Raw genomic sequence first — 12,974 nt, 5'->3', positions numbered from 1 at the left:
CGCTGCCCCCAGCTGGCGTTCTTCCTAAGAACTCATATACACAGGGTTACTCATTCACACTGGTTGTATTGGTGGGGGGCTGACTGAAGTACGCATCATAGCCCCCAGGGGTCTGTCCTTGGGCCATTCCTATTCTCTTTCTTCTTCTGTCTTATTCCAAGTCCATTTCCTCCCGTGACCTGTCTTATCACTGCTATGCTGATGACCCATGACTTGGGCTTTTGTCATGCATGATTAGGTCCTGGGGTCGATGGAGTGTGTGTTCTGGCCCTGGGGTCAGTGGGGTGTGTGTTCGAGGCCCTGAGGCAGGTGGGGTGTGTGTTCGAGGCCCTGGGGTCAGTGGGGTGTGTGTTCGAGGCCCTGGGGTCAGTGGGGTGTGTGTTCGAGGCCCTGAGGCAGGTGGGGTGTGTGTTCGAGGCCCTGAGGCAGGTGGGGTGTGTGTTTGAGGCCCTGAGGTAGGTGGGGTGTGTGTTCGAGGCCCTGAGGCAGGTGGGGTGTGTGTTCGAGGCCCTGAGGCAGGTGGGGTGTGTGTTCGAGGCCCTGAGGCAGGTGGGGTGTGTGTTCGAGGCCCTGAGGTGTGTGTGTTCAGGGGAGGAAGAGCCAGCCTCTCAGAAGCTTGGCAGTTTCCCACCAGTGCCTGTTAATTAGAGCCCTTGTGCTCTCAGGCAGCCCAGCTATAGCGCAGGGTTTTCACTGAAAGGGCTCTTCTTCCTTCAGATGCATGGATCGGCAAGAAATACAACTCTTTGGGTGAGTTAGAGTGATGCAGCAGGGTGTTTTGGCCCCAGGATGTTATGGTTTTAGAAAGCACTGTGAGCAGAACCGTGCTAATTAGAGTGTGTGGGGTTTTCAGGAAGTGTGGGGGAAAAGCAGGAAGAAACGGCATCCGCTAAATCTGCAGAGTTTTGTGCTCCGTCATGCAGAATCTCAGAATGCGATCTCAGCTCACACTCGTCTGCTGGTCGGGAGGCTTGTAGTCTGGGCTGCTCATTGTGCCCATCACAATGCGGGACTCCCGTACACGAACACGATCTTACATGAGGAGGTTAATCCTCTTTCCCAGATGTCTATGGACACAAGTACCACTGTTACTGCATAATCAGTGGAATCCCTGTAAAACAAATTACAGTTCAAAGAGCACAGAGGAAAATGTAACTAAGACGAATAATGAATTTTCATTAAGTGTGGAAATACCAGAAGACAGGACACTGTCATGCCATGTGCAAATTGCCCTGTGGTTGTTTAGGAACTAAGGCTCAGGTACATGACTGGGACCCGGAAGGTTGGTGGTTCAAGCCCCGGTGTAGCCACAACAAAATCTGCACAGCCATTGGGCCCTTGAGCAAGGCCTTTAACCCCACATTGCTCCAGGGGGGGATTGGCCCCTGCTTAGTCTAATCAACTGTAAGTCGCTTTGGACAAAAGCATCAGCCAAATAACAAATTATTATTTGTATTTTATTTGGATAGCATTAGCGGTAGCATAAGCGACAGCTCCATGTCCGTGGAGTCAGACCCCTTGCTTAGGTGCTTTCTAAATGGTAAATGGTTGGCATTTATATAGCACCTTTATCCACAGCGCTGTACAATTGATGCTTGCAATCAGCATGGTCGGCTGCCATGCAAGGCGCCGACCAGCTCATCAGGAGCATTTGGGGGTCAGGTGTCTTGCTCAGGGACACTTCGACACCCAGATCCCAGATCCCAGATATACAGTTGTGTTTTCTAACCCTGCTTATAGTCACTTCTAATGTAATAACCTGAGGTATAATGTAACAAACCCGTCAATGCAAAGAGATGATGCAATACATTTTTCCAGATGATGTAATAACTTGTTCCACTATCTAGCAGTTGTTACATTATCAAGTGGGCAAGAAATGGTTGATGAATATTGTAATAGCTTCAATTAATAATGTAATCGCTAACAAATGACAGCCATTATTCATACTCTAATTCGTTTAAATCTCTCTCTCTTTCGCTCATTCTCTCTCCCTCACTCTGTGTTTCTTCCTTCTTCATCAAACTCAGATTCATTGGTCTTTACGCTTGCGTGATGAATTTGGGCAATTTTCTGCAGTAATTGTCTGTCGTTAAGGTCTGATGGAGTAATCTGCGCACGGACTCCATTTTGTTTCAACTCTCAGAAATCTTTAGCCGTTCTTCCTCATGAAGCACATATCCAGGTAACGCCCAAAATGGTGAAAGCTCTTTGGTGAGAGAGGGACGTTATATGTTAAGCAGGTGCTTCCACACAGGTGTGGTTCCCGAGGGAATTAAGCCATTAACATCCCAGCATGCTCAGCTCGTTCATAAAACTCTGGGCAGGTCTGGTGGCGAGGAGGCACAGAAGATGAGGCCTCAGTAACTTTGAAATCAGGATGATTGTTGGGGCACGTTTGCCAGGAGGCGACAGTGATGAAGACAGCCAAGGCCAGTTTATAGTCCAGCAACTGAAAGTGCAGAATAAAACATTTGGTTTCATACAACCATTACATCACATGTAATTTGGCTGACACCTTTATCCAAAGCAACTTACAGTTGATTAGACTAAGCAGGAGGCAATCCTCCCCTGGAGCAATGCAGGGTTAAGTGGTTATGGGCCTTGCTCAAGGGCCCAACGGCTGTGCGAATCTTATTGTGGCCACACCAGGGATCGAACCAACGACCTTGCGGGTCCCAGTCATGCACCAGGATCTAGCGTGCCTTTTTTAGGACAGCGAGCACTGTCTACGATGGGCGACAATAGAACATTCATGAACATTGTGTGATTAGAGCTGGCAGGCCTATAAACCGGCCTTAACTCTGTGACAAAAACATCCTGGAAACTAAAAAGAGAAATGAAGTGCCACTCGGCTCAGGGAGATGACAGAACAGGGCTGTGGGAACAGCAGATTTGGGCCGGCGCTGGGGTTCTGGAGCAGACCAATCAATCCTCCGGTTTGTAGACCAGACGGGGGATGTGTTAGAAACCTCACCCTAATGGATTTCGGAGGACCAAGTAATAAGAGCAGGAGGGCCATCCCACCTCTTTCAGACCTGAGAAAATTCATTTATCTCCTGCCCCTGCAGTTTAACAGGGCTCCGGGTGGATTACTCCTCATCTCACCGGGGCTAGCGGGGCATTAGTGAGCTTTCGGAGGGTCGGAGGGGTGAACCAGGTCACTGCTGAGTGTTTCAAGCAATAAGGGTCTGCAGGATGGTGGCGGCCATTTTGATGAATGTATGTGACTGGGTTGTGATCGCTGCTGTGTCATGTTGTAAAGCCAGGCTACTTCTCGGTTAAATTACTGGAGTATTCCTACTGTATGTTATAGGAGATAGTTTCTGCATGCTTTAAATGCCTATTTCATTATAATAAACTGGCTCCTTGGACCGTTAAGAGAAAAATATATATTTATGAAAAAAAAGAAAAGAAAAAGAAGATGTATCCCATAATCCTTTAGACACATGACAAGACTGAGCAACAACCGAAAGAAAATTGTACCACAAGGATTAAAATCGATAACATCTTCTACAACCCTCCCCACACATTAAATTAATAGAATATTCATAGGGGGTAATGCTGTAAGTATTGACTAAAGGAGTTGGCAATGCGAACAGTATTATTTACAGGCGGTGGTAATGCTATCAGATTTGGTTACAGGATGTGGTTCGTTATGCTAGCAGCGCTGCTAGCAGTATTGGTTGAGGGATGCAGTAATGTGATTGGCTACAGGACGTGGCAGCGTTAGCAGTATTGGTTAAGGGATGCAGTAATGTGATTGGCTACAGGACGTGGCAGCGTTAGCAGTATTGGTTGAGGGATGCACTAATGTGATTGGCTACAGGACGTGGCAGCGTTAGCAGTATTGGTTGAGGGATGCAGTAATGTGATTGGCTACAGGACGTGGCAGCGTTAGCAGTATTGGTTAAGGGATGCAGTAATGTGATTGGCTACAGGACGTGGCAGCGTTAGCAGGATCGCACCGTAGGTTGTGGAGGAATATGTGAATAATATTGAATGAGTCTGACGCATCTGCGGCTGCTGAAGTCTCTTTGATAAATAAAGCAGGCGGACTCTGGACCTCGGAGGAGGTTGTCTGACGGAGAGATTTGTCTGCCAGGATGGGTGTTGCTCACCTTCCTCTCCAGTGCTCACGCTGCTGCTGCTTCCAGCTCCACGCTCGCTCTGGGAACGCAACCAGAAACACTACTCCAAATAGGTCAGCGTAAACAAGGGGGTTGCAACAATCTGCATCAGCAAATATTCAGTATTTGTGTGGTTGCGCGTACGAGATGTGTGGGGGATACAGTGTAAGGAAATGTGCTTAGTCAGGGATCTAAAAGTCAGATTCTCGATCTGATAAAGTCTGTCTCTTTTCAGTGTATTTTCACCCATACATCTTTGATTAGCTAAGGCCCACATACCTTGCTTTAAAATAAGCAGGAACTGCTTGTACTGGAGTTAAACCTGTAGACACTGCAGCCCTCCAGGACTGGAGTTAAACCAGCAGACACTGCGGCCCTCCAGGACTGGAGTTAAACCTGCAGACACTGTGGCCCTCCAGGACTGGAGTTAAACCTGCAGACACTGCGGCCCTCCAGGACTGGAGTTAAACCTGCAGACACTGCGGCCCTCCAGGACTGGAGTTAAACCTGCAGACACTGTGGCCCTCCAGGACTGGAGTTAAACCTGCAGACACTGAGGCCCTCCAGGACTGGAGTTAAACCTGCAGACACTGCGGCCCTCCAGGACTGGAGTTAAACCTGCAGACACTGCGGCCCTCCAAGACTGGAGTTAAACCTGCAGACGCTGCGGCCCTCCAGGACTGGAGTTAAACCCGTTCAGTCCCAAGAGTGCCATATGGCTCTTGACCTTATACCTTTTCAACCAATCAAACACAGCTATACTATTGTTTTGAGCCCCCATTAAAACCCTAATAATGTCTCTGAGAGGGTCTGTCTCTGGTTCAGGACTGAGAGGGTGTGTCTCTGGTTCAGGACTGAGAGGGTGTGTCTCTGGTTCAGGACTGAGAGGGTGTGTCTCTGGTTCAGGACTGAGAGGGTCTGTCTCTGGTTCAGGACTGAGAGGGTGTGTCTCTGGTTCAGGACTGAGAGGGTGTGTCTCTGGTTCAGGACTGAGAGGGTCTGTATCTGGTTCAGGACTGAGAGGGTGTGTCTCTGGTTCAGGACTGAGAGGGTGTGTCTCTGGTTCAGGACTGAGAGGGTGTGTCTCTGGTTCAGGACTGAGAGGGTGTGTCTCTGGTTCAGGACTGAGAGGGTCTGTCTCTGGTTCAGGACTGAGAGGGTGTGTCTCTGGTTCAGGACTGAGAGGGTGTGTCTCTGGTTCAGGACTGAGAGGGTGTGTCTCTGGTTCAGGACTGAGAGGGTGTGTCTCTGGTTCAGGACTGAGAGGGTGTGTCTCTGGTTCGGGACTGAGAGGGTGTGTCTCTGGTTCAGGACTGAGAGGGTCTGTCTCTGGTTCAGGACTGAGAGGGTGTGTCTCTGGTTCAGGACTGAGAGGGTGTGTCTCTGGTTGACAGGGACATGACGGAGGTGGTGCACATTAAGGACAGGAAGGAGGTGATCCACGAGATGAAGTTCTCGCCGGACGGCTCGTACCTGGCCGTGGGCTCGAACGACGGGCTGGTGGACGTCTACGCCGTGGGCCAGCGCTACAAGAAGGTGGGCGAGTGCAGCAAGTCCTCCAGCTTCATCACGCACCTGGACTGGTCTGTGGACGGCAAGTTCCTGCAGACCAACGACGGCTCCGGCGAGAGGCTGTTCTACAAGATGCCCTGTGAGTGGCGCCACCACCTGGACAACTCCAGACTCACAGTGCCACCGGGGCCATCCCTAATGTAACACACAGCTATGCCAGCTTGATCAGCTGGAGAAATGAGCTGGTCAGGTTGGTTATAAGCTGGTCGAGATAAGATAATAAGATAAGATATATTTTATTGAACCCTGTGGGTTAATTTGTCCTCTGCATTTGACCCATCCTAGTTACCTAGGAGCAGTGGGCAGCCTCAGTGCAGCACCCGGGGAGCAATGTGGGGTTAAGGGCCTTGCTCAAGGGCCCAACGGCTGTGCGGATCATTTATTGTGATTCGAACCACTGACGTTGTGGCTCCCAGTCATGTACCTTAACCACTACGCTACAAGCCGCATACAAGATGGGTATGAGCTGCTCAACCAGCTAGTGCTGGTAGCTTTTCTGAGCTAGTAGCTGGTCAAAACTCAGTGCAACTGAGGCTATCCCTAATGGAAAATTCAGCTATGCCAGCTTGCCCTGCTTGAAAATTGAGCTGATCAAGCTGGTCATAAGATGTACTAGCTGGGTAGGAGCTGGTCAAGCAGCTAGTGCTGCTAGCTTGTCTAAACGACCAGCTATTTCAAAACATAGCTTGAGCTGGTCAAACCATGTTGAGTATGGAGCTAGTCTGAACTGGTCAACCAAGCACAGGTAACGTTTGTCAGGCTGCTATGCTAATGATCTTGTATTTTATGGCTGCAGTTCAAACGCAGAAGTCAACCCGAGCGTAATTAAACTCAACTCCAGCGATGCAGCGGTAGGCTAATCTGCTTCTAATCGCGCATTGTACACGGCCGCTGTCGTGTTTTCAGACAAAAGCTGCCAGTTCATTGACGGAGTCGTAGTCTCCGGCTGCATCAGATTCGGGCCATTACCTTTCACGCACCAGACTGACAGACGGGCTCAGCAGTGATTGACAGCGCGTCAGACCCAGTCGGTCATGAGTGACGCAGTTCGCCAAGAGAATGAAAGAAAGTCTGTTTTTTAATTCTGTCACCGTCGGTGGAACGCGGTCGGTGATGTGATGCATGGAGTGAGTGTTTACTCAGGCGAGGCAGAGCGCCCTTGGCCTGATCCAAGCGCTTTCTGATCAGGTGTTAAAGACGAACCTCCACTCACGCTGCCGCTGACGCAATTAATCTCAAGGCTGTCGAGGAACGGTTGGAAGACGACGACGATCAACGCTTCAACGCGTCTGGAGAGTTTTTAAACTCGTCCTTCCTCCAGACAAAAGTGAAGTTTTTTTCCCCCAGCACAATTCAACTTCAAATAACAGAATTACTTATATTCAAGAGTCTACCGACCTTTTACAAATACGTTTTGGCAGCACAGTTAAATCCCTCCTTCCATTATCTGAAGCTCTTTTCCCTGGTCAGATTCATGGAGAGGGAGCAGAAATACAGGGCACACACACCATCCACTCACGTACTCATACGAAGGGCCGATTCATACTCTTCAATGTCTCTTAACTTGGCCTGGCCTACATGTGTGTGGATCGTGTGATAGTACCAGAGCTATCAGCTGCACCAACTGAGCCACCATGACAGTTAAATCAAGCACATGAAGTAAGGCTTTCAGGCACAATATATATGCTCTTTAGAAATACATGCCAATAGAATTACCCCGGTCCTACGATTACACCCCAAATATTATCGATTGGGCAGATGGCTCAATATGATCATAAATATTAGAACCCCAATTGCACTGACCGGATCTTATGAGGAAACACGTACAGTACATGTTGTACAATCAACCCCAGAAGCAGTGAGCTCACAGTACGGAGCCAAAGCCTTGCCCCTTGTTATACGTTAGTGACGTTCAGTTGCTAACACACACACACACACACACACACTCACGCACACAATAGCGTGCCTGAAAACAGCAGTAATCATAGAGATATGATTACAGCAGATTATCTGCGCGAACGGAGGGTTAAAACCAGCGGTGTCTCCCAGCCTGGGTTTGTTTGTGTTGCTGTTTGTTTTACATTTCCCGTCCGCAACCAATTAAGTCCTGTGTTTGTGTGTTGCCCCAGGCCTTGTTTGTCCAGTTAAATGTTCTGTAATTGAACACCTGTCAAAGCTTTGGCTTTTTCCCCTCAAACAATCAGTTTTAATGACTATTTGGAATTACCTGGAAGAATGCCCATCAGTTAACTTGGCAGATTTCTGCCTCTTATGTGAGCATTGAAGGAGGGAATGCCTTCTTTCTTATTGTTGAGCAAATACAACAGTAAGTACTTGGTTTTTGATGTAATAATTATTCGAACTAATAACAACATTCTTTTTATTGAGTGCGTAAGTATGTGTTCAGCTGTCTGAATCTCCCATAATGATTTATTTCCCTCATTGGTCTCACAGCCAATCAAAAACCAGGCAATGTAGAGCCCTGCTGTAAATTCCAGCTATGCCACAGCTAGACCAGATTGAAAATTAAGACGGTCAAGCTGGTTATAAGCTGGTCTAGCTGGGTGTGAGCTGGTCATCGACCTAGTGCTGGTAGCTTGTCTGAGCTGGTAGCTGGTCAACCTACTACCAGCTGCTTCAAAACACAGCTTGAGCGTTTTTTTCCAGCAGGGAGTAACAAGGGAGAAAATTGAATAATAGACAGCTGTCTGTCTGCTTATCCAATCAAATTCCCGTTGCTTGGCTGTCCTGAGGGATTCTTCTGTAAATTAAAGATCTTGAGTGGTTCCATAGACCAGTGAACTGAGGGAAGAGGCTTTGTTTTGGGTTGTTTTGTTTCATTAATACATTCAGGTATTTAACAGAAGCTGTCATCCACAGTGACTTATAAACTGGTGACTTAAAAAAAAAAAAAACATACAATCAATTTACACAGCTGGAGATTCAGAAGCGCCCGTGTTAAGCACCTCAACGAAGCAGAAAATTACAATTTTCACCACATGTTGAATTTGTCAGCCGGGATTTCAACATGCACCTGCTGAATTGTGAGCCCAATTTTCTCATTATGCTGCACCGTTGCAGCTTGCACTGAGTCTGTGAATGTGTCTGAAACAGCCTCGCATCTACTGTATCCTCAAGTACTGCCTACGAAACATACTCCCTACTGCCTACCCAAATACACACGGTTTCCCATAACAGCAAGTGGATGAGAAGGTTAAGTCGGCAAAATGTAGTAAATGTAGTGTACTTAAAATTATATACACATTTCCGGTGGTTCGTTGAGTTTGCTCAGGAGTACACTTTTCAGGAAGTAAAGCATACTTTTTAGGAGGTCCCACAGAGAGGGGAAGAGGCGGAGCCATATTTTGGTCCAATCACAGTAAAAAAATCAGAGAGAAAGAGGCGGGGCGTTTACGAGCGGATGTTTACTTTTTATGACTTAGGGCACTTGTGCAGCATAAGCACTGGAAAATAATATGTTGAGCATTTGGCAGTATGTTAAGTACACAATACATACTTTGAGGACACAGTAGTTTCCAGCAAGGCCACATTCAGCAGAACCCTGGAAATACGTATATCATCTGGGCATTTGAAGTACACTACATTTTGAGAGATTTGCCCGCTTAACTTTCTCATGCAGTGCACTTAATTCACATACTCAATAGTAGGCTAGTATGCCGTTTCGGATGCAGCCCGTGACTGTCTCTTTCCCACTTCAGCTGGGAAACATCTGACCACCAAGGAGGAGATCAAAGGGATCCACTGGGTCTCGTGGACCTGTGTGATCGGGCCGGAGGTGAGCGGGATCTGGCCCAAGTACACCAACATCAGCGACATCAACTCCGTGGACGCCAACTACAACAGCGCCGTGCTGGTGACCGGGGACGACTTCGGCCTGGTCAAGCTCTTCCGCTTCCCCTGCTTGAAGAAAGGCAAGCGTTCCCCGAGAGCAGTGATCACGCCTGTAATGATGGTTCACTTTTCGGCTGGCGTTAGGTTCAACGCCCTTCACTGTTAAAACGCTGAAACGTTTTTGCACGCAGGGGCGAAGTTCAAGAAGTACGTGGGCCACTCGGCCCATGTGACCAACGTGCACTGGTCACATGACTTCCAGTGGGTGCTCAGCACCGGGGGGGCGGACCACTCCGTGTTCCAGTGGCGGTTCCTCCCGGAGGGGATCATGAACGGCATCCCAGAGCCCCTGCACCAAGGTAGCAGCCCCGTCTCCTCACATCCACCCGGGCCAATCATCATCATCACGTTACTCAGCTGACCATTTTATCCAAAAAGCCATCTAGCAACAGGTCGATCATTCACACATCACGCACTCCAACGAAATACTTCCGCAAAGGATGCGTCAATATTTCCTTGGTCAAGAATCCTTCAGGAGCCTCTTACTACTTTGCTTCTAAAGTCGCTCCTTCAAGGAGCATTTAGCAGGTGGGAATGTGCTAAAAGAAGGCAGCCCTTGATCGATTTCTGGGTCAGTGGGGACCAAGGAGACAAGGATGGATAAATTAAGTGTAGTTCTTAAAGATAAGACCACTCACGTCCCCTACAGAAATCCTTCTGATAAATGCCAGGCCTTAGGACTTAGACACTTATTTGTTCCTGAGTGTATTTCTATTTTTATCAGTTTCTCTTTGGAAAAGTACAGTACATGCATGTCAGAGTGTGAATTAATAGATGTTTGCCTTTGCCTAATTATCCTGGCACTAGATAATGAAGGCTTACTGTACACAGGTTATGACCATGATCACGATTTCGCAGAATTTAACAGCATTCCTCTGCAGCTTCAGTGTTTTTATGTTTTATTTAACTGGGAAAATGCGCAATAATCAACATTTACAAAGATGCATATCAGAACTGGGTTCAAATATGTAATTATTTGGATTCAGATACTTTTCTGTGCTCGATTCATCTTGCCTGGTGCAATCGAGCCAAAGTGTGGAATCCAAAATGAATTCCGTATTTGATCCAGGCCTGATGCATACGTCACAACAGCAGCACCCAAAAGGAGAGCGGCATAGACAGCCGTTGGCCGCGTCTGTGGTGGCAGACGGCTGTAATGGCTGCTTGTTAATCCCGCTGAAGCTTCAGCCTTTTCCCCTAAAGTCCTCCATCGTTGCGCTCGTTCCAGAGGGATACACGGACTCCAACAGCGAGGAGTCCGATTCCGACCTCTCCGACGTTCCGGAGCTGGACTCGGACATCGAGCAGGAAGCCCAGATCAACTACGACCGGCAGGTGTGTGAGACCGGTCCCGAGGGTGGGGCGTGGGGCGGGGGGGTGTTACGGGGGAAAGCTGAGACTCGCAGATCAAAGCGGTGCCATTTTAGGAATGCATGTACTACTTAGTTTAACAAAGGGCAACGTGCCACGCGATGTTCGGATCGCTTTCAGTGTTTCGGGTCGTCAAGGGCGATCCCTGTGGGTACAATTAGAGAGCTCGGCCCCGTTCCTCTTGGGCGACCGGGGCTACAGATGAAACATCGGAGAGAGGGCACATTCCGTGAAACTAAAAACTTCTCGGCGTGACAGATTCCCATTTAGGGCTGCCTGGCCAGGCTGCAGAACGATCTCACACGTTCCCCCGCGTACGCGCTCCTGGCTGCTGTCAGCTCCATTTTTCCGACAGTAAGACGGGGGACGTTGGGAAAAGAGCGTTCGCTTCGTCTCACGCCCCAGCCCTGAGGCTGTGCGCAGGTTGCCGTGGGAACCGTCTGTGAGAAGCAGGGGTGTAAATAAGACGGTGAAATTATACGCACTCCGCCGGGAGAGCGGTGGCTCGCTCGAAGGCACGCACGGTGGCGGAGAACGGGGCCGTGTCTGAGTCCCGGCGAGGCGGCGGCCCGTTCATCACGCGCTGCTCCGCGTGCGATCGCCGTGGCGACGGAGCGCGTGCGGCTCCATTACTCAGCGCCGCTTCCCGCCGTCAGCGCCCTTATCTGAGCCCTCAGCTGGGCCTGGCCGTGCCGCCGGCTCCAGCGACTCCCGCCAAACACCGCCGGGCTCCGAGCGCCCGGGACCCAAGTCCCCGCTGAGTAAAACACCGCTGGGAATGGACCAGCTCCATTCTCAGCACGGTTTCACCAGCTCAGTGGCTGGTTATAGCTGGATTTTACACCGGGGATAAAATGGTCACAAAGCTGCAGCTGTGCACTGCTTTACCAGAGCCGATCACAAGACGGTGGATTTTCAACTCAAACAATTCCGAGCTTGTTTATGTGTGGTGTGTCCGCTGGCTCCGTAAAAAAATGACATTGTCGTGGAATTCGGCTGTTGAAGCAAAGTTCTCCAGTTGTGTCTGTGCAAATCCGAGAATCAAGTCTTAAGAGCGGACGATTCTGGGGTGAATACGGTTCACTTCAGGCACTTAAGGGCCCGTTGTGGCAACGACAGGTGTATTGCGGCACAAAAGTGGCCCAAACGCAATTTTTAAATGCAATTCTTAATTTGGGGCTAAAAGTGGCCTGACTACATTTAGGCCAGCCACATTCATCAGGTTTATCAGGTTTGATTGTGCGGCAAACGTGGGCAAAATGCATATCACATCCCCGCCTTCTGGTCCTCTTGGCTGAATTGCACCAGGCAAGATCAAATCACAGAAAAGCATTTTTAAATCCAAAGCAATAACATTTTTGACCCAGATCTGACAGAAATAAGGTGAACTCACGTTCTCCTGAGGACCTACAGCACCTTTCCCACTGAGGTGATTTGAGAGCTCGGTTGTCCCGGGTTACGGTCAGGAATGTGGGAACGTCACGCGTCCAATTAGCCGTCTTTCTCCCGCCTCAGAGCTTTCATCTTTCCCTCGGACATGTTCTTATTATTAATATTAATTGATGATATTGAATGAATTAACCACTCACGCAGTGCGTTAATGATGCAGCGGGCACCAAAATGGCAGTTAGTGCCGTTTCAGCGAGGCCAGGCTGGGCGGGTGGGCGGCCATTACACGCTAACGAGCACTCACACACACCTGCTCCCAGAATGCCCTGCTTCCGCGTACAACACAGACACAAGAATACAGTGCAGGTAAAGAATGTCCCTTTCCTCTGCTTTGGGTAATAAGAGCAAGAAATATAGTTATAGGGGAGGAATGTAGCACATTGAAGCGATGATATTTTTTAGAAATTATAAGGGATATTAATTTACATTGCTGGGTTTTCAACAGGGGTTCGCTGAAGGAAGCTTGCTGTCGAAGTGGTCAGACGTACACGCGCGTGCCTAACCGAACACCAACTGAAAATCAAACAAAATTACTGAGTGGGC

General features: G+C 48.9%; 1 protein-coding gene across 3 annotated transcripts in view; it reads left to right on the top strand.

Moving 5' to 3' along the window:
- Positions 1-12,974, top strand: part of LOC133118236 (echinoderm microtubule-associated protein-like 6) — a 129,602-nt gene that overhangs the window by 70,275 nt on the left and 46,353 nt on the right. For all 3 annotated transcript variants that reach the window (XM_061228064.1, XM_061228063.1, XM_061228065.1), the window contains exons 9-12: positions 5,522-5,778; positions 9,419-9,631; positions 9,743-9,910; positions 10,840-10,946. In XM_061228064.1, coding sequence (XP_061084048.1) covers positions 5,522-5,778; positions 9,419-9,631; positions 9,743-9,910; positions 10,840-10,946 — 745 coding nt within the window. The remainder of the gene's footprint in view (positions 1-5,521; positions 5,779-9,418; positions 9,632-9,742; positions 9,911-10,839; positions 10,947-12,974) is intronic.

The sequence above is a fragment of the Conger conger genome, chromosome 18 (assembly GCF_963514075.1).
Source record: "Conger conger chromosome 18, fConCon1.1, whole genome shotgun sequence".
Lineage (NCBI taxonomy): Eukaryota > Metazoa > Chordata > Actinopteri > Anguilliformes > Congridae > Conger > Conger conger.
The sequence above is the reverse complement of the archived record's forward strand: the minus strand, read 5'-3'. Positions and strand labels throughout refer to the sequence as shown.